Raw genomic sequence first — 21,855 nt, 5'->3', positions numbered from 1 at the left:
AGGTGGTGCTACTCCTGAGCTGAGGGTCAGGATGGTCAACAACTCCTCCAATTTGGGTGCCTGGTAGGAGCCTGACCTTGCCCTTCACATTCCCTCCCCATCAGCAGCACCCCCACATTCAGTCCTTAAAAACGACTCCCAAAATTTCACAGGTATCGGCCCCCCAGCTCTGGAGTGATGACTTCACAAACCTACTCTCAGCAGTATTTCTGTGCACATAATTCCTTCTATTTTAGGTAAAAATAGAGCTAAACCAGCCCACTTCCCTTTGCAAATCCCACTCCAGGCTTCCAACATGGCACCCCCGTGGAAGGGCAGAAGAAAGTGGTCTGGAGGAGCCTGGTCACAGTTTTGGTGTGTGGAACCACGACAGCTCCAGGGATTCTCTGGATTCTGCCCAGACCAGCTTCACCCCCTCAAACAGACTGGACAGCTTGGGAATTCTGCTCCCAAACTCCAACAAGAGAATTGATGCTTTCAGGGATTTTTTTATGTGGCTTTTTGTCGTTCTTTGAATTTTTTAAAGGGCAAAAAGGCTTTTTCCTCTTCAAAGAGCAAAATCACAATTTTTGGCAAATGCCCTTTCCAAGGCACAACCCCACGTTATAAACAAACTACTTTTCCTGGTGGAAGTCATTCTTGGAGGTGGAACACGCAACCAGGCGGGAAAACGTTGGGATTCCTGGGCTGTTACCTGCAAAGTCCTTCACATTGACATCTGCACCCTCGATGATGAGCTCCTTGATGCGCCGGGCGTCCCCGCGGATGGCAGCGCGATGCAGCCGAGTCTCTCCTCGCTCGTTTCTCTTATTTACTTTATCTTTGGTTTTGGAGGCAGAGTTGGGAGTTCCCTTCTGACAAACTGTAGACTGAGAGGGATGCTTTGGTGTTGTGTCAACTGCAGGGAGGAGAGAAACAGCGTCAGGAACTGCCATTCCAAGGAACTCCTAAGCCCTTAGAGGGAGCTCGTGCATCGCGTTTCATCTCGGCTCCTCCCAAAATATTCACCACAAGGCAGCGAGAGGCAACCCAAGCCCTGGAGTGGATGTGAACAGAGCAGCCTGTGTGTGTCCCACGGAGATGGGAATCGCGAGCTGCCAGAGCCCACTGGAGAGCTGCACTTCTGGCAAACACTGTGGGCAATCCCGTGATTTGGGAGCAGACAATGCAGCTCCTTACCCTCAAACCTCAATTCCCAAGGGAAGTGGCCTTTTACCAAGCACATGTGAGGTCTGACTGCCTTGGGAGGAGACTGCATTTCCTGGGAGAACACTGGAATGCTCTCAACACACTGCAGCTTTTTCCCTTTTTGTTTCCCCACATAGCAGCGACATAAGCAGTGAGATTGGGGTTTTTCTGGCTAAAAGCTGCAATGCTGTGTGTAGGATGTGGATGTGAGCACACGGACAGCACAGAGCCTCCAAAACCTGGGGAGGGCTATGTTTGCAACAGATAAAAATTACCAAAACAAAATCCGTGGTAAACACATTCCAGCTGCTCCACATCTCAAGTTACAGCTGTGGTGGTTACACATCTTATCCAGTTCCATGAGAAGAAACATTAAAAAACTACAGAGTATGGTATTTTGTCTTTATTTACAATCCCCTCTTACTGAGATAGCCTGAGAAGCCAGTGGGAAACAGGGAGCTGAGGTGGAGGAGGCTCCTTTGGAACCCAAGCTCCAGATGTGCAGCCAGGGTGGGCTTGGTCATGGCCTGGATTGGGCCCAAGGGACACTGGAAAAAGGATGGGCAGCCAGAGCCATGTGTGGATCCCAGTGACACCATACCTGGAGTCACCTACAGAGCACCATGGCAGCAGTGAGCACAGAGCAGTAAACCTGCACCATGCCAGGGTGGTAGTTCAGCCCTGCTGCTGCATGTGAACACCCTGGTGACCTCAGGAATCAGGAACTCCGGGCATTTGGGAGCCTCTCGCTGCAGCTCCCACCTGTCAGAGCAAACCCACTCCCCAGGCTCACCTGGGCTGTTTGCAGACTCTTCTGCTGTCATCTGCATGAGGAGAGCGACTTGCTGGCGCTCGGAGAGAGGATACCCAGCCCGGATCCCCGAGAGGCCCATGCCGAAGAGCAGGCCAGGCTTCCTGGTGGCGGGCTCCTTTTTAATCCTCTTCCGCTCGGGACCCTGCTTCTCTGTGGGACAAGGACACAGACACGAGCCATGAATGTCACTGCAGCTGAAAGCCACATTCCCCTCTGAGCACAATACTAACAGTTCCCAAAAGCTTGTGGCGAGTGATGGATCCCTGCAGTAGCCACCACGCTCACACTGCTGAGGCTGCAGCCTCATGCTCCACTCCTGCTGCTCCAAAAGCCTCCTGTTCTCCTCCACCATCAAAGTGCAGCACAGGAAGGAGAGAATGGATCCTTTGAGGGGCCACTGCCAGTGCTGTGCCTCCCCTCCTGGTTTGCCAGGGTGCTCCTAGAAGCCTACACAGCCTGACACCACTGCAGCATGGACCCAACTGAAGGCACTGAGGAGCATCAGCAAGGAGAGCTGAAAGACACAGGCTGACAGTCTGGAAATGTGGCCATCACACCACCATCATCATCATAATCATCATCTAAGCAAGGAGGCTGCGGCCAAACAGGTGTGGGGAGCACCAGGCTGGTCCTTTCCTCCCAAAGTGGTTACTCCCATCTGGCCTAAGCACCCATCTGGCCTCAGGTCTTCTGCAACCCTCTAATGAAATCCCAAACAAACACAGGGGGAGGGGAGGAAGAGACCCCAGAAGGGCCTGGCTTGTCATCCCAAATCCCAGCTTAAAACTTGGTCTCCTGAATCATCCAGCTGCTAATGCAGCTCCTGCTGAGGGACCAAGAGCAATCTCCCCTAAAGCTGGGATTTGTCAAATTCTGCTGCACCATCTCCAATGTGTTCAGAGAACCACAGCCACACCAGAATCACAGAACCATGGAATGGTTGGGGTGGATAGAACTTTAGAGCTCATCCACCCCCTGCCATGAGGGACACCTTCTACTGGATCAAGTTGCTCTAAGCCCTGTCTTAACCTGACCTTGGACACTTCCAGGGACAGGGCAGCCACAGCTTCTCTGGGCAACCTGGAGCTGCCTCAGTACCTTCACTGCAATAAAAAATAACAATCAATCCTGCAGGCTCTCCCCCAGCTCTGCTCAGCCAGGCCTGTCTGTCACACTCAATGTGGGTCACGGGCACACGGCCAGTGGGACAGAGCCTGTGGTGCCTCCATGCAAAGTCCAGCAGGTCAGGTGGAACCACCAATGGACAGGGTCACACCTGGCCACCAGACTCTGCACCACAGCACATGGTTCCCCCTTCACCCACCAAACTGCAGCTGAGGAAAAGTCTCTGGCAGACGAGGGCAGCAGCGTGTGCTGATGTTCCATTCCTGCCGCTTGCAGCTCCCATGGCTGAGGCACAGCCAGCTCCAGAAACCTTTTCCAAGCACGGTGCACAGAGCTGACAACCTCCCCTGCTCAGGTCCCACCTGGAGAAGGTGATTTCCATCAACCCCTGCTCCCAGGATCCCATACACTAAAGAAATAACTCTTCCAGGGAACCTCTCAAGCAGAGAGCACAGCCACCCCTCTTCAAAGCCCTCTCATTGCCCACAGAAGCTGTGGCTTCCCCTTGATCCCTGGAAGTGTCCAAGGCCAGGTTGGACAGGGCTTGGAGCAACCTGGGATAGTGGATAGTGGCAGGGTTGAGATGAGATGAGCCTTAAGGTCCATTCCAACCCAAACCATTCCATGATTCTATAAAATACAAGCCCTGGAAACATGTCTGCACTGAAGACGAATCCCAGCCTACTCCTCTGAAACCACATTCTGGTCATCCTGGCAGCTGTAACAGAGCTGGAAGACGAAATCAGATCACAGGACAGTGGGCAGTTTTTTATTGGCTTAAAATAAAATTAAACCCAGCATGCTTACGGGAAGACAACTTTGTCGGTGTGGCTCCAGGAGCCAAGGCTGCTGCGCAGTGTGTCCTGCCAGGGGACACAGGGACACCTGATCCATGTGTGCAGCACCTCCCTGCTCCTCCTGAGGCTCTGAGCTCCAAGCTGCCTAATTCCTGCTCAGCCAGGCCTGGCTTCTCCCAGCCTTGGTCACATCGAGCCGTGCCCCAAAGCCAGGCATGAAGATGCTCGAGGGGTCACATTTTGGCTGGTGCCACCAGGCAGTGTCCCTGAAGTACATGATGCCCAGAGCTGTGCCAGGGCTGCTCTGCACGTACGGAGCCACAATTAGAATGGGAACATTTTCATTAATATCCCTTGGCTGCTGCAGGTTGTCAGCCCGAGCCTAGGATTTGCAAAAATTGATTATCAAGTTCAACCGAAACCCCCTAAACTCCTATTCATTCTGCAGTTGCAGAAATTTCCTCCTCCACAGAACATTTAACATTACAAAGCATGTGATCAACAAGATAAAAATAAATTGGAGAGCGACTGCCACGTTCTCGCTTGCTGAGGGGAGGCAGCCGAGGACTTGGGCTCGTGCTTCCCAGTGGGAAGGGTTCAAGGCCAGCTGGATGGGACCTGGAGCAACCTGGTGTGACCACCTACCCTGAAGGGTGGGTTGTCACACCTGGTCCATTGGAAGGTGTCCCTGCCCATGCAGGGGGCGGAGATGAGCTTTAAGTTCCCTTCCAAGCCAAACCATTCCAGGATTCTGTGATTCTATAGTTCCAGTGCTGGCACCCCAGTGTGGGCAGTGTGGCAGCCGCTGTGGCTCAACCCTCAGGCAGTGTGGAGGGACCACATAAGCAAGATCCTTGAGTGAGTGTGAAACATGAGCAGGAGGATGGAGATGGAGCTGCTCCCAGCGTCTGCTTCCCATCCTGAGCCTCAGCAGGGTGAGGGTCCTGCCCATCCTTCACCTGGCTCTCCTAGCCCAGGCTCACAGAGCTGCACATGTGCATTATTTCAGCCCAGAGGATTTTACTCAGAATCAGATTTTCAGCAGATTTAAAGGTGTCCCTGCACAGAGATCTCTGCCCTCTAGCTCCTGCAGACTGCTCCTGTGCCTCTAATTAACTGCACCTCTAGAACACCTTGCAGCAAGATGGAGAGAATGGAGAGAAACTCTCCCAATGTTAGCCACCTCAGCAGACAGAAATAAAGCTTATTTCACATGAAAACCCCAGAGATAGGGGGAGGGAGTGGGCAGGGAGCCCCCAGTGCTGAGTGGCAGCAGCTGGACTGTGCACACAGATCCCAGTGGGAGGAAGACCATGGCAGCCCACGGATGCTCCATGAGCCCAGCAGGAGCCACACCTCCGTGCAGCTATTTTTAAAGCAGCTCGTTTGCTGCTTGCTTCAGCCCTTCTGCAAACCTCCTGAGCATCAGCCCTGGTTTAATTCGGGGATCCTGCTCGGCTCTTCCCTCACGCTGACGCCAGCAGGAACCGCATGCGCAGGCTTAAAGGGGAAAGCAGGAGCTGAGCGGAGCTGAGCCGGGAACTGCTCCTGCCTTTCATCACAGCGAGCCCGACAGGCTGCAAAGGCAGAGCAGGAGCACAGTCCCAGGACAAAAGGGTTTCAGCCTTAGCCTGCAAGTCGTTCTCGTGCCCACACGGGACTCTGGGCAGTGCTGCAATGGGGAGCACAAACCCAGGGCTGCTGGAAGCACCTCGGCAGCTCCACAGGGATCCCAGGGCAGATTGAGAGGGATTCAGTGCTGCTGGGCTGGCTCTGTGTGCAGACACAGGCTGAACCCAGCCCCAGCTGAAACGGAGAGGGGCAGGGAAGGAAGGAGGGCAGGGCAGTGATGGAAAACCTCTCTGGGGTTTCTCCAATGCGCGGGGATGCCGGAGCCACACAGCTCCTGGCTCCCCACGCCGGCAGCACACCCCGTAATGCAGAAAGCATCTGCTCCCACTGCTCCGGCATGACAACACACGCATGGAAGGTGGAACCCTGAGGAAAAATACCATTTTCAAACCAGCACCTCGCGCCCAGTGAACCTCTCAGCACCTCACGGCCACGCCGAGTGCCGGCTCACCAGAGAGAGGGGCTTTGCAACCTCTCCTGTGCCGAGCGAGCGCACGGCCACGAGATCAATAGGAATAAATTAGAGCGGCACAGACAGCAACAGAGACTGCACTGCACCCCCGGGAGAGCACGCGGGCTCTGCTCCCCCCAGCCCGGCCCAGCCTGCGTAAGAGTGACTCATTCCTGCTGCAGAACTTGGAGGGCATAAAACGTTTTGGAGCATGTCGGCTCAGAGCAGGGAAGAGCAGGTCCAGCCCGGCACTGCAGCCTGGGGATGTGCTCCCAGACTCACAGGGCACCTGCAGTGGGGGCTGGTGACTCAGGAGGTGAAAGGTTGACAGCAGCACAGTCCTAACACATGCCGAGGCTCTGGGCACTCCAGAACTGAAGGACAAGCAGGCTGAGGGGAAGGCTGGAGGTGGCAGGAGAGGCATGGAATGGAGGCAGCACCCTTGGCACAGGTGGACAAACGAGAGAGCAGCAGGACAGGGCAGGAGAACACTCAGTGGTGAAGAGCTCAGTGAGGAGGGTGAGCAGGAATGCAGAGGAATGCAGAGGAACACAGCTTGGGCTGGGGGGACACATTGGCACCAGGAGGTCATGGACACACTGCAGAGCCAACGGAGCAGGGGGCACAGCCAGGAGGTGATCTGGCTTATCAGCCCAGTGCCAAATAGGAAAACAAGAGGAAAATCAAGGTCTGCCTTGACAGAAGGCGCCCTGAGCTGCTCCTGTACAGCGGGGAGCTCATTCCCAACCTGAAGGATGGAGGACCAGAGCCAGACCCTCATCCCACACTGCTGGGAAGATGATGGAGACCTTGGCTGTGAGTCAGGAGCAGAGGAAAGATGCCAGCAAGAAGAACAAGCCCCTTTATAACCATGTCAGGTCACTGTGTGCAGCTGAGCCCACCATCCCCACTGCTCAGCTGGGCTCCCTGGGGATGAGGATCTGCAGCGCCTGACCCCACTGGCTGCAGTATTTTAAAATATAATTTGACTAGAGAGGTTTAATGCTGTGTGACAGCCTGTGATCCAAGTCCAGGTGTTCCCCCTACACTTACAGGCCAGATCCCACAGCTGTGCCCTGATGTGTAAAAGCAGCTCCTTCACAGAGTGGCCACTGGCTCCCAAAATGCTGTGAGAGGAGCCCAGAGGCTTCACCAGAAGTAACAATCTCCATGTTAAAAGTGAGTAATTCAGAGCAAGACCAATTTTCAAGTCCAGACTGCTCATTTCCCACGAAATAGAAAGAGCTGGAGGAGGGAGGACGGGGGAGGAAGGCTCTGGCCAGCCCTACTCTCCCGGAGCTGGGGCCAGGACACTCTGCAGACAGCACTGATAAAAGCTCTTGTATTAAGGAAAAAGCCATCATTGATAGATTTTTGGTTCACAGAGACACAGCACACTGCAGCCTCTCCCTCTGCATGTTAAGAAGGTGATGAGGGGGGAGGAAGGAGATTTATGGCAGCTCCTGTCATAAAACGACCTGGTTTTCTGCGCAGCCCTTCCCAGATGGCTGCTGCACACGGGGAGTTTCTCAGGGTGATCTGAAGGCTGGTGTGTGCCAGGCTCTGCACACTGTACCGGCATTATGGAGCCCAGCTAGGAAGGGAGAAGCTCTGACATTCACTCTCTCGCTGGTTGCTAGGTGAGAACAGTTTCTTACTATTTTAGTAAAAGGATTGAAATGACACAAGCACAGAGAGCCCTGCTGCAGCGCAGCCCCTCCAAGCCCCCAGCTGCACACACCGGAGCACCGCCAGCCACAGGAACGGCAAAAACACCACTCTGGGATGCAGATGCCTCTTTTAATAAGCCAGCAATTTGCTTCTCACGGATTCCCTCGCCAGCCTTGCCGACTCGGGACTAACGAGCCCTTTCCCATGCCGTGTTGCTCCAAACACTCCAGCATTAGGCAAGCAGCAGCCAGCTCCAGGAGAGGATGGTTTGGGTCAGCTGATTCATCAAGCATTTTCTAACCTACTAATTAGCGTCACGTAACAACCTCAGGGGATTAGAGAGGAGTTTGAAGCTCCAAGGCCAGCTCCTGCCAACCATACTCATGCTGGCCCTCGTCCACCACAGCACCTCCCTGGCTGGCCACGAGCTCCTGGGATCAGCCTGGGGCTCCCAGAGAGCCCTCGGAGCCAGGCAAGCTTGGAGAGCTGGTGGGGGTTTGTCTCCCTTAATGCTCCAAGAGCACCCAGGGAAGGAGATGAACACACAGGGAGGGAGTTGGGCACCCAGGGAGGGAGTGGGATCCCAAGGAGAGCAGGGCTCCCAGTGTTGCTGGTGACCACCAGCTCTGACCCAGCCTCGCTCAGACCTTCCCAGCTCCCAGGGAGAGCTGTCAGCTGCTCCAAAATTATCTCAGCATGCTCCGAGATTTGTACTGAGCCCCAACTCTCCCTGTAGATGACTAAAGGCCTGGAAACCACAGCTGCACCTCGAGCCAAGGGACTCAAGTGACAGTGTGACATCCAGCTAAGGAAACCAGCGCAGGAGGAGTGAATGCAGAATTCTGCACTCCGTGCATCTCCCAGCTGCTCTGGAGCAGCATTACCTGTCCCAGTGTGCAGTGAGGGACCTGTTGGTGCGGATCCATCCCATCCCAGCCCCAGGGAGGTGGGGAGTGCCCGGCCCCACGCCGGCAGTCTGGTGCCGTTGAGTCAGCCGTGACTCAGCCGTGGCTCAGCGCCGCAGCCACGGCACCGCTGCGCCAGCCGCCCGTGCCCACCTCTCCTGCCAGGTGCCTTCCCAGCAGGACTGTTCCCTTCTCCCCGCTGCTCCCTCTCTGCGTGCTTGTTAATACCACAATTATCCAATATTCTGGGTTCAAAGCCCCCTCCCGGTGCGGCACACGGCCGAGGAGCAGTGCAGAGCCTCGCATGCTGCTGGAATCACTGGGAGAAAGGCTGGCTGTGCTCGTTTGGCGGCTGCCAGGCAGCACGTAGGCTCTGGGCAGCGCCTGGGGATGTGGGGAGATGCCACACGAGGGAAGGAGAAGGAAGGAGGAGAAGTCTGAGGCACAGAGATGCTGCTCCCACAGTGCTGGAGCTGTAACATGCACAGTCTGGAGGCTCACGGCTCGATGCCATTTTTTTTTTTCCTAAAGACAGTTTATTTAGTTAACTCTGAGGAACCCGAGAGCCAGAATTGTTGCTCTAGAAACCATTTTGAGAGAGGTTATTTTAAAAGATTCAGCTCTGAACCAACCATATCCAAACCATACGCTCAGAGTAGTGCTGGCCAGCAGCACCTCTGGGAGCTCACACCACAGAATTCTGGAATGATTTGGGTTGGAAGGGACCTTAAAGATTATCCACCCCCACCCCCTGCCGTGGACAGGGACACCTTCCATTGTCCCAAGTTGCTGCAAGCCCTGTCCAGCCTGGCCTTGGACACTTCCAGGGATCCAGGGGCAGCCACAGCTTCTCTGGGCACCCTGTGCCAGTGCCTCACCACCCTCACAGAGAGGAATTCCTTTCCAATATCCCAGCTACCCCCAAACTGTGCTGCAGTACCAGCTGCTGCCCCACATCTGGCCAGGGTGGTTTTTGCTGCCCTTCCACGGGAGACAAACCCCCATCTGATGTTTCTCACCCCACATATGGAGCACCTGCATCAAGGCTGAGCCTGAGCCATCCGGGAAAAAAGCAACACACACCGTGCTAAGGAAAATGAGTCACTGCAACACATCAGGGTGAGGATCCACACTATTGTTTAAACACTTGAAGAGGAGAAAAATACCCCACTAGAGGCAAAGAGAGAGCTCTGCTAGTTCCCAGCTCCCACGTCCTTACAGCTGAATTCCACGTGGCTCTGGAATATCCTGGCACACCCCCTCAAGCACACACAGCAGCCCATGGACACAGCCTGGGAAGCACGACCACGTTACATAAACCACCCGGGGTCAGCCAGCAGCGATGGTGCAATCCTGCTTCTCCGAGGGCTGCGAGCAAAGCTGAGGAGCACAACAAGCAGCAGCAGCACAACACGCAGCAGCAGCACAACAAGCAGCAGCAGCCTCCCCCTCCTGCAGGAATGCAGGGTGGGTGCATGGCAGGCTTTGTTCCAGGCAAAAGCCTGTCCTGCATGTCACATGTGTGTCCTCAGCCAGGTGCCACTGATGGCACCAGCACAGACTTGGGGGGACACCTCCACCCCCGGAACGTGCAGCTTCTGAGCACCCACAAACACGTCTGTACCTGCCTCTACCTCGAGCCAGGCCGAGGAGCAGACAGGCTTCAAACACCCCACAGTTGCAATGGGGTGGTGCAAGAGCAGAGCAAGGTGCCAGCAAGTCTTTTCCTATCTCCACTAAGCCTTTTCCCATCTCCAACATCTGATTCCTGGAGTAAACGATGCCAGGGAAGAGAAAAAGGTTCCTGCTAAGCACCAGTCTGACTGCACATTGATCAGCAGCTCCCTGCTGGGATGTCCAACCCCGTGGCTGAGTCACTTCCTCTCCAGTCCCCACCAAACAGGTTGGTGAGACTCAACCACACCCTCCATACACCTTCCCAGATTTTGTGAGAGCACAGTTTGTCTTTGAAGGGGTCTGTGAGTGCCTTGACCTCCTGCAGGTCTCCTCTGGGAGCTGGGCTGCTGCTGCCCCTCGGCTCACCCACTTCCCCAGGAAGGACGAGCTCTGGAGAGGAAGGGGAAGAGCTCTGCAGAGGAAGAAGAAGATGTGTCTGGAGATAAGAGTCACACAGCTGCGGAAAGCAGAGGGTAATGGGGGAGCCCCTGGGCAGGGGTTCTCATGGGCTGCTGCTCCTCCCCAGCAGCCACAACCTCTCCCAGCAGCTCTCTCTGCTCTCCTCTGCATTTGGTTTCCTCCTCGCTGCTGCCAGCGCAAACATTTCCAAGATCTCTGCAGCCAGAGAGAGAGCAGAGCCCTGGGAAAAGCAGATCCCTGCCGTGACGTTCCAGCAGTCACGAGGGTCAGACAGCCCTGCAGCCAGTTTGGGCTTCAACTCTCAACCCCGTATTGAACGTGGCACAAACACCCTTGACAAAGAGCAGCTCCAGCTCTGGATAATCAGCTTTGCCTGGCCCCAGCCACCCCCTAAAGGTGACACCCCAAGGGAGACACCACAGCAACCCAAAACTTCATCCTACAAACGACCATCACATTTAAGAGACTTAATGAATGCTTAGAAACTTTCTGCCCAGACAGGGAGTTCAGGAGCACAAACCCATGGAAACACGGGGCCAGCCTCAGGACATGTCACCACCGTGTGTCCTTGCCTGTGGGACAACCCTCACTGCTGCAGTGGCACTCCTGGCCCTTCCACATCTGCCCTCCCAACTCCTGAACCAGAGGAGACACATCCTGCATCACACCACCTTCCAGGCTCACCACAGAGCACCACCAAATACGGCCTTTGTACCATTTTTAAGCATATTCAGAACTTTTAGCCCATTTTATCTCTTAATACAATCACTGAGCTTTACCTGACCAGAACAATTTCCAAATGCAGATTTCCTAGGAATACACAGGAAGGACCCAAACAAACCACTGCCCAGAAATCCACAGCTCAGCCCCTTACAACCAAACAACACTATTTTCTCCAAGCCAAAGCTTTGTGACAGCTCTTCCCAACTGCTAACAAATCCAACAGCCCATCCACGAGCCTCATGAGACACTCTTCTGCCACAAGATTGATCTGCTTGACCAGATTCTACTTGATGGTTTTCTTTTAAACACTACTCAGCTTTATTCCCCTATTTTCCAATTCCTCACAAGCAGGCCCTGCTCCATGGCCTGTCCCAGCCACAGTTCCTGAACTGGGATGGTTAGAAACAAGGAGAAAGCACAAGAGCTGAAGGAAGGGGAGCTCCTCACACAGCCATGGCTTGGTCCACCTAAAAACATCACTAAGACCATAAGGGCTTTAACCCAGCCAGCTCCAGATGTGCACATGTGGAACAGAGCAGCTATCCAGCCCCTCGTCCACACACCTCTTCCTTCAATTAAAAAATACAGGAAATTTGCTACAACACTTCCATATGGATTGGCTGCACACCAGATCCTGTAAACTCCCCACCAGCCCCAACACCCAGGATCTGAGGGTGGAATGTGGCATTTCTGTACCTGTATCCGAGTCTTTTTGATCTCCATTTGTTCCGACAGTGAAAGGCAACTTGCGTTTGGTCGCTCGCTCTTTCACCTCTTTGCCGCCATCGCTCCGGTCCAACTTTGGAGTCTTGGTTAGAGAAACTTTATCTTTATCCTGGAAAGAGAAGAGACCACATCAACAAGAGCCTTCCCCAGACTGTGCTCACCCGGTTCCCCAAATCCTGCACTGGCCTCACACAACATCCCTTCCCTTACTGAGGATTTCCAGCATCAGCGTTTGCCAACTCAGCCTCCACCAAGATATAAAGCTCTACCAGAGAAGAGCCAGGCCAACCAAGGGTGATGTGTGGTGCCAAATTCCAACCAATTCATGTGAAAAATTAAGCCAACACTTTGTGTGAGGCCAGGGATGTGCCTGGCTGTGGGCATGGAGGGAAGGCAGGCTGGGATAAGGGAACCTGAAGATTTCTGAACACAACCACACACCAAGAATGACCCCTACCTAACCCCTACCCTTTGTATCAATCTTGTTTATTCAGGCTGGTTTGCATTTTAGTGTGAAGCAGAAATGCTGCAAACTGCTCAGAAGCAATCTCAGAAAGAGATTTTGAAGGGAAATCCCAAGCAAAAGTTACAGATATTGAGACAGGTGAGATTTTTCACATGACCATGGAGAGCTGGTTCCCAGCTCAAACTCCAGGAGTTCAGTGTGCTGGCAAAACACAGCCTGAGGTCATGCCCTGTGTTTTTTGTATGTGAGGAACAGGATTATTTTAAGTGAGGGTTCTGGACTGACCACTGTGCCCCTGCCCAAACAACAAGGGCAGCCCAGGCAGCTTTGTGACAGATCTGATTTCAACAACCCAGCAAAACCCACACTCTGCGCTTCAGAGGCACAGTTAGATTAAATACCAGAACCTCAGCACACGAAATCATGCCAGAGCGTGGCTGGAAGCTCAGAGCAGCCAAGCTAAGAGCATTCCCTTGTTTAGAGAGGCGCAGCCCCGCTGTCTGGCCCTGGCAGCTCGCTGGCAGGTGGCCCCAGTGCCAGCAGTCACAGGACTGTGGTGTCACCGTCACCGCGTGCGTCGCTCCTTCCTCCTTCCGTGTCTGTGTGGAGCCCACACTGCACCCACAGGAGAAAGAGAAACCCCTGCCTCGCCCCAGGGGGATGTGTTTGCATGTCCCTGGCCACAGGCAGCGTGACAGCCCTCGCTGAGCTCCAGCGAGGACGGAGGAAATGGGTTGGGGAATCCCTTTTTTGGTAAAGCAAGAGAAACAAACCTGCCTGACAGGGCTCTGCGGTGGGAGGCAGCCAAGGCACGTTCGGAGCCCCAGGAAGGGCAGCCCTGCTCCAGAGTTCTGGCCCTGGAGCGACGGGACAGAGCCCCCACAGCCAAAATAAACACTCCAGCATTTCCTTTAAACCCTCCAGATTGAAAAGCTTTGGACTTTATTTTTTCTGAGGTGAACAAAAATAGTTTGGAATAACAAATGATGCCACTTCTGCTCTGAGGTGGCAGTGAGGCCAGGGAGCTCCCATCACTTGCCAGGAATGTCATGTTGTGAGCAGGTACCCTGGTCTGTCTTAGTTCTACGACCCTATGAAATATTTTATCAAAAGAATAAAATAAAATGTGTATGTTTCCTGAAAAAAAGCCACCAAATAAATAATGCACCTTTTCCCCACAGTGGCCATCCACATCCTGAACTTTTTCTTATATCTACTTGAATAAAAGGCATCTCTGAACACTTAGAACACAAGTCTGCAAGGTTCCTGCAGTGTGAAGCAGTCAGGGCTGTCAGAGTTCAAGGAGCATCTGGATGATGCTCTTAGACAACCAGGTAAGTTTTCTGCTGAATTAATGCTGCCCAGGATCTCTGTGAGGAAAAGGGCAGGACAGGTAAAAATGCAGCTTATTCTAGAAAGTTTGAACCATGGAATGGTTTGGGTTGGAAGGACCTTAAAGCTCATCCAGTTTGACTCTGTGCCATGGGCAGGGACACCTTCCACTGTCCCAGGTTGCTCCAAGCCACATCCAACCTGGCCTTGGACATTTCCAGGGATCCAGGGGCAGCCACAGCTTCTCTGGGCACCCTGTGCCAGGGTCTCCCCACCATCCCAGGGAACAATTCCTTCCCAAAATCCCATCTAACCCATCCTCTGTCAGTCTAAAGCCACAGTAACTGCCATGTTGCTAAAATCTCCCTGTTGGAGGAGAGACAGAGTAGAGGAATTAGGAGAAACCCCTTTGCAGAGCAGAGAGTGAGCCCAGCGTGGCCCTGGCAGTGTCTGTGTGAATCCCAGCGCTGGGCACGCTCGGGCAGAGCTTCCTTTGCATCCTCCCAACGCTCGGAGCTGCTGATCCAGTCAGTTCAGCACAATTAAATACCAGGCAGTGAGGGAAGCGGCGGCACTGCTTTGAAGATTAATTCATACAGTAGCACAACGATAACCTTTTCTACTAATTGGAGCAAGGAAGATCCAGACTTTGCTTCCCCCTGCAAAGCAGCGACTTGCTGGGGATGCCTGCAGCAGCGGGTGGAACATCAAGGCAGTTGGAGAGTCCAATTCCTGAAAGTTTTCATTTTCTTATTTTAAGCTTTACTTCCCTAATTATTTCCAATTCTGTAATGAAGAATGTCGTCCTTTACTTGAGTAAAACCTGGTTTCATTTTTAGGTCTTCTCATGTTTAAAGTAAAGCTCAGACTCATCAGAATCAGGTTTCACAAATGGAACAAATCCAAATTAGAATCACAGAATCCTGGAATGGTTTGGGTTGGAAGGGACCTCAAAGCTCATCTCATCCCAACCCTTTTTGCCATGGGCAAGGACACCTCCCACTAAATCAGGCTGCTCAGAGCCCCATCCAACCTGGCCTTGACAGGAGTTTGGGGATGGGGAAAAGTTGAGAGCTCAGCAGCAGCAACAAGTTCCCCTTTGTAGGTGTTAATGAAAGCTGCTTTGGCAAAGGGGAGTCAGCAACCGTGAGTGCAGAAAAAATCCCCTCCTGACACATTACACTTGCAGTCAGAGTTACTGTATGAGTAACTGAACCCACCTTGAGCTCCTCTTGCAGAAGTGTAAAGATGCAGCACAAGTCACTCTCGGCCACTGTGGTTGGAGCACAAAGCCACCAGGAACTGAACCCAGCAGCCACCCAGAGTGAGATGCTACAGGGTGGGGATGAAAGGGCTTCTCCCATCAGCACCACAGACCCTGATATCAATCTGCTCAGGGCATTTGTGACACACAAACTGGCCAAAGGCCAGTTCTCAAAACAACCCTGGGGGATTTTTGATACAGATTTCTGCAAAACAGAGCCACTCAGACAGGGCTCTGAACAATCCGGTCTAGTGGAAAGGATGAGATGAGCTTTAAGGTCTCTTCCAACCCAAACAAGTCCATGATTCTACAATTCACAAACCCATGCAAAGAAATCCGTATTTCCAGCCCATCACCTCACTCCAACAGAACCTGACTCGCAGCCCAGAGCTTATGCAGAGACTTTCACTGCCAGCAATGGAAATCCCCAAAGCCCTTTGTTCTCCAAAATGAGCTCCAAGCATTTCAGGTTGTGATGTCAGTAAAAATTAGGCAGCAATGAACAAAACCAGCACGGGCAGCCTGGGAGGAGAAGCCCAGGAGGGCTCCAAGGCTGGAGGGCTCCAAGGCAATGCCCCACATCAGACTCCTGCTGTGGGCAGACAACCCACGCTGCAAAAAGCAAATGCTGCCACAGAGGGACTTTCCCAGCACCAGTGGGTCTGTCCTGACCAGGACTCTGCCAGCAGGAAGGGAGAAGGGGCAGGAGGTTCCCACCCTGAATTACAGAAAGGAATGGATGCAGTTTTACCCAGAAAGCAACTGGATGTGGTGAAAACCAAGTAATTCCCTACACCTGGGCCCCTCGTAGCCTTCCCTAAGCCAGAGTACAACACACACACAAAAAGCTCCAAAAAGTCTGAATTTGTTTTGTTATCAATGCTGCAATAAAACATGTGAAGCATGGAGGAGCTGAAGCCCCATTTCCATGACCCTCAGGCACAGGAGTCTGTAAGAAATAATACCCTGTGATGAGCATGGGCTGATTAACTTCACTGAAATGTCATCTCTTCAGTCACTCAGATGCTTCTGCATGTTTCATACCCCAGAGGGTGACTCTGTGCTGGACAGAGAGCCCTGCACTCACTCATCCAGTCTGGGAAGCCCTGACAGCACAACAGATCTTGTGAAGAACCAAAAAATAAGGACTATGTTTCCCATTTCTGAAAAGGGGAGAAGAGGAAGGAGAAAAACCTCAAGTTTTTTTAACTTCTGCCAGCTCCTGCAAGCAAAAAATGGGGTAAGTGCCGTTCTGCTTGGTGTTCAGTGCAGCAAAAATGCACTTTTGACTATGCAAGAGGGAGCATTTCCCCATAAAGAGGCAAAGGCTGTGCTGAGCACACAGTGTAACCACGCAGCCAGGCCAGGCCCATCAGGAAATGCTTTTGACAACTGATATAACTCTTGCTGTGGTGCTCTGCTCAGCCTAAGTCATGAGTAATCTCCTCCTGCTATGGGGATCTGTGGATCTAGACCAGAAAGGAGAATTATTCATATATGGCATGCAGATTTTTACAAAAGCCTTCAGGCTGAAGGGAGCAGGAGGAGCCTGGGGGCTGCCAGTGCCCGCCCTGGGCAGGCTTGTGCAGCCTTATAAGGGCTCCACTGACCCTGGGAGAAACAGCTCCTCATCCAGCACCACAGAGCATCCAACGCCCTCAGACACACTCTCTAAACCACTTCACTCTCAGGGCTGCATCCCACCAGTTCCCAAGCTCCTCCTGTGGAGGGGCAAGGAGCAGAAAGCCAGGAGTTCCCTCCTGTAATGAGCTCTGCTACTGAAAGGCAGCAGCTCACAACCTCTTCTGCAAAGCAGCAGCTCTCTGGAGCAGGGCAGCTCCCCTGAGAGCCTGCTACGTGTTCAAGCACAGAGCTCAGGTTCAAAAGTTGGTGATCACAGAATCCTGGAATGGTCTGGGTGGGAAGGGACCTCAAAGCTCATCTCATTCCACCCTCTGCAATGGGGAGGGAGACTTCTCACTACCCCAGCTTGCTCCAAGCCCTGTCCAACCTGGCCTGGAACACTTCCAGGGATTCAGGAGCTTCTCTGGACAACCTGTGAGTTGCCCTCCCAGGGGAGAATTCCTTCCCAGTATCCCATCTAAACCTCCCCCCCTTCAGCTCAAAGCCAGCCCCTTGTCCCTGTGGCACTCAGCCCACCACAGGACCAGGACTCCCCTCCACCTGCCAGAGCTGCAGAGCCCAAGCATGTAAAGCCTGTTTAATGCTAAATCAACTATCAATATTGAGGTCACATTGAGAGGAAAACATTTGGTTGGCATCACTTTGCCACGCTCTCCCCGTGCCCACAGCAGGTCTCTGTGCACGACCCGGGCTCTGCCCTCCTCCCCAGCCTCACACAGAAGCTGTGCCAAGCCTCAGCTCGGCCCTTTGAACGTGTTGACAAAGGCAAGATAAATGCAAGGCAGCGGTTGCTGACAGGCAGGTACAACAGCGTCTGCAGGGAGGAGGTCGAAGTGCTTTTCCCCTGAGTCACTGCTCCAGCTCAGCTTCAGAATTAACCAGAAACAGGGCGAAAGCCACTCAGCCTGGAGCTCAGCTGAGCCCCTGGAAGACAAGAGCCTGTGAGCATCTCCTCTGTTGAAAAAGGCAGAATTAAAGGAGCAGAAGCTCTGCCCCATCCCCTCTCAGTGCCACTCTCGGCAGGCCTGCGCCGCCTCTGAATGGGAGGCAGGAATTGTGTCCTAGTTATTTAGCCAGCAGGAGATAACTCTGCTTCCCAGCGTGCCCCACGCTCGACAAACCTGCTCTGTAAATAACACGCAGCCTTTAAGCTGCCGGGAGTGGATGGAATAAAATGGGAGCTGATTCATATTCCAACTGATCCTCTCCCTCCCTAAGCACCTGCGCCAGCATTAAGCTTCTTAGCCAGTGCAGACCGAGCCTGTATTTACATATCCTGCTCTGCCGGGCACTGCCTCCTCTGCCAGGGTAAATGCTGGCATCTCCCCCATGCCACTGGGCACCTGCTCCCCCTCCAGGCCGTAATCCCAAATTCTGCCCCCTCCTAGCAGCACCACGCTGTGCCCTCAACACTCCTGAACATGCAGTGACACAGAAAGGGGAATGTGGCAGACACCATTAAGGTGCTGCTCCATAAGCAAATCCTGCCTGGGATTTTCCTGTTGGTTATTTTGTATTTTTCTCATTTTGTCCATAATATGAGCTCAATCATAGGAGGAGTTACTGCCATCAGCAGGGTGAGATTGCAGGGGAAGTGAAGGAGCTGGGGCTCACCATGCTCAGCTTCAGCTCCCAGGGCCTGGCAGAAACTCCCAGGGGAATGCTGAGAAACTGGAGCAAGGAGATGAAAGGGAAGTGGATGAGACTTGTTCCTTAGCAGAATTCAGTAGATGTAGGTTTTCATGTTTATTTAAAGGTAACATTTGCACACAGTTTTCTGCACAACTATTGACTGGAAATGACTGATACTGAAAGGGGGGGAAAAGCTGAATGAGAGGAGGCTGAGCTCATGCCTGGAGCAAAACAGGATGAAGAGGAGAAGTATAAATGTATTTATCCTTAAACTCAGATTTCACTTCAGTAGTTTCACCTAAGCCACACCAAGAAACAGACAACACCTCAAATCAACCCTCAGAAGCAACAATTTCGGCAGAGCAGCTCCTGGGCTGAGCCTGGTCCAGCCCTGCTGCTGGGGGAAGCCAGACCAGGCGAGCTGACACAGACCTGGATTTCCATCCAGAGGAGGAGAAGCTCCTCCCTCACCCAGCACACACTTGCACCATCACCACATCACCTAGCTCTTCCACAGCTCAGTGCAGAAACCCCTAGAAACAGAACTTGCAAAAGAAAATCTTTCAAAGCATCCCCTGTTGCTCAGCTGAGTCAGGTCCAGGTGGGCACTGCAGTTCCCGGGAAGGATTGCAGCCACAGGGAAATAAACCCAACCCCAGCAGCTGGCAGAGCAGCAACACACCAGTGTAAACCCCAGGGCAACCTCCCATCATGTCCAACACTGCCATGGCTTGAAGACTCCAGGCTCAAGGAGCAGCATCCCCAAAGGAAGGCAGGTGGCCCAAACACATTACCTTTTTCCCCGTTTGTTTCTCCACCATGTCGTTGCTGAGAGAGAAATCTTCTGACTGTGGTGTTTTAGAACACCCACCCTTGGGCATCGTTCTGCCTTCCTTACTTGATCTTCATTTATGCTGCCATCGCCTCATCATCAACCGTCTGTTGGGAGAGAGGAAAAGGGAGGTCAGACAGCTCAGACGGATCTTTCCATTGTTGGGGGAAAGACAAGGCACTTCCCATGGGGATAACCCCCTCCCACCCCCTGGATGGCAGCTCCAGGATGGCAGAGCACCCTCAGATATGGGAAAAGCTCCTGCCACCTTCCCAATGAGTAAGAGAGGTGCTGCAAGCATCACACATGGGATCAGAATCACTGAGCTTGGAAAAGACCTCCCAGAACATCAAGTCCAACCTGTGACCCATCCCCACCTTGTCACCAGCCCAGAGTACTGAGTGCCACATCCACTGTTCCTCAGACATGTCCAGGGATGGGAACTCCACCACCTCCCTGGGCAACCCCTTCCAATGCCTGACAACCCCTTCCATGAGGAAATTCCTCCTGATTTCCAACCTGAACCTCCCCTGGCACAGCCTGAGGCTGTTTCCTCTCATCCTATCACTTGTTTCCGGAGAGAAGAGGTAACTCTAAATTGGATCCTGCAGCTGCAGACAAGGCTTGTTCCATATGCAAGGAATAGCCCAGAAGGGATCAAATCCCACCAAAGAGCACCCTTGTGCTCTTCATCCACACCCCAAGGCCACATAAAGCTTCCTGCAGCTGCAGCCCTGTCTGAAGCACAGGGACAAGGGGACAGACCCAGGGCTGGGACAGCCCTGCTCCCCACCTGGCCACACTGAATTCCCAGACACTTGCAGGACCAAACGAATTACAAAACGTCCATTAAAAATGCACTTTTTGAACATGTTACCATCATGAGATGGGAGCAGGAAGCATGCAGGGCTCAGCATTCCTGCAGCAGCTTGTCACAGCTCCTCACCCTGCTCCACACCTTGGCCTGGGAAAGCCAACCTGGAGAGGACAAAGCACTCCTGCTCCTTGTGTATGGCCTGGTTACAGGGCTGGAAAGGCAACTGCCTTCTGAAATACAGTGAGGTACAAGCTGGAACAGAGATCAGGAACACCAGCTGAAGCCAAGGCCCTTTTAGGTGAACAACAATATCTCCTCTCCTGAGAGCAGAGGCTGGGAAGCATCTGTGCAATGGGATATCTGTGAGGAGTGACCCCCAGCAACCCCAACAGCAACAGGCTCCTCCACCGAGGCTGGAATGGCACAAACAGGAACTGCTCCCCAAATAATTGTCACCTGCCAGCTCTAAATTGCACCCATTTACATCTTACAGCAGCAGCTCTGCAGAGCTACAACTGCAGGAAATTGTCCAGGGAGATGGGAAATCTCAGAGAGGTGAGAGAGGAGTCTTGTTATTTAGAAGCTCCCTGGAAATCCCTTCAAAATTTCTGTTCCATTTATGCCTCAGAAGCTTTGGGACACTTTGGGTTGGTTTTTTTTTTGTTTTTTTAAAGGTGGTTCAGAGGCCCCAGGCCAGCCCTGCAGCAGCACAAATTCCCAGACCAAAGCACCAGGCAGACAGTGCTGGTGTTTCTAGCAGGAGACTGTGCTTCCCAAGGCAGCTAAGCCTCCAGCCCAGCTCCTTTGCCTGGGCTGTGGGAAGGTTATTATCCACATTTAGGAACGAAGCTTTGGGAACTGAGACCTCCTCGTGTCCCCCTGCTCGACACAGGGACACCTCACCAGAGCCTGGAGTGTCCCCTCCATGCTGCACACCCATGGGTGCCTCCAGGCCATTCCCAGCCCCAGGAACCTCTCTCTGCTAGGCACCATTAGCCAACCGGGAAAATGTAAAAACTATTTCCCCTCAGTTTCACTTACTGGGGCTCATTAAGGTGCAGGTACAGGAGAAAGAAGCATGAGCCTGGGAGGAGGCAGGAGCAGAAGACAATATTCCCTTCAATATTCACTGCAAATCTAAGAGGTGGAAGTTCAGATGAAGTGCTGGGCAACGGAAATTTATTTACACCTTGCAACGGATATTAAACCCAAGCAGCTTCACCTCTGACATGACCAGGCCACGCTCTGCTCCCACCAGCAGCCAAAATCCAACCCCACATCCCTGCCAGCGCCTCTCTCAAAGCACCCCATGACCCTCACGCTGCCAATATATTCCCAAAAAATTCCTGCCCACTCCCAAGTCTTTGTGGCTGCTGGTACCGGGACAGGCACCTATTCACGTGGAGCTTCCAAAACCTGTTTAACTGAGAAAAGGCCAGACGGATGCCAGATTAATTCTGCGCCCCTTCTGTTCGCAGAGCTGACTCATTACACTTGGAAAGCCGGCTGCCTCTCCGGGTAAACACAGCCCTGGCCTGTTCCACAGCTTGCAGGGAGTATCACATTTGCACAACAATTACTGACAGCGCCGCAGCCTTCGTTTCATTTTTAAGCACGTTTAATAAGTTCGTTTCATTTTTAAGCACGTTTAGGAAGAGTCAGCAGGGAGGCACAGATTCCTGGCTGGAAGAGCCTTCCCCAGCTCACCATGGAGCATTTGCAGAGGGGCAAATCTAGGG

General features: G+C 53.1%; 1 protein-coding gene across 2 annotated transcripts in view; it reads right to left on the bottom strand.

Moving 5' to 3' along the window:
• Positions 1-21,855, bottom strand: part of ANKRD11 (ankyrin repeat domain 11) — a 128,616-nt gene that overhangs the window by 13,285 nt on the left and 93,476 nt on the right. For both annotated transcript variants that reach the window (XM_085071327.1, XM_085071328.1), the window contains exons 3-6: positions 19,262-19,406; positions 12,100-12,238; positions 1,982-2,152; positions 695-898 (exon numbers count right to left, since the gene is read on the bottom strand). In XM_085071327.1, coding sequence (XP_084927453.1) covers positions 695-898; positions 1,982-2,152; positions 12,100-12,238; positions 19,262-19,348 — 601 coding nt within the window. In that variant the 5' untranslated portion in view covers positions 19,349-19,406. The remainder of the gene's footprint in view (positions 1-694; positions 899-1,981; positions 2,153-12,099; positions 12,239-19,261; positions 19,407-21,855) is intronic.

Source organism: Lichenostomus cassidix, chromosome 11 (genome assembly GCF_008360975.1).
Source record: "Lichenostomus cassidix isolate B80296 chromosome 11, HeHo_3.0, whole genome shotgun sequence".
NCBI classification, from domain to species: domain Eukaryota; kingdom Metazoa; phylum Chordata; class Aves; order Passeriformes; family Meliphagidae; genus Lichenostomus; species Lichenostomus cassidix.
This window is presented reverse-complemented; position numbering and strand designations above follow the sequence as displayed.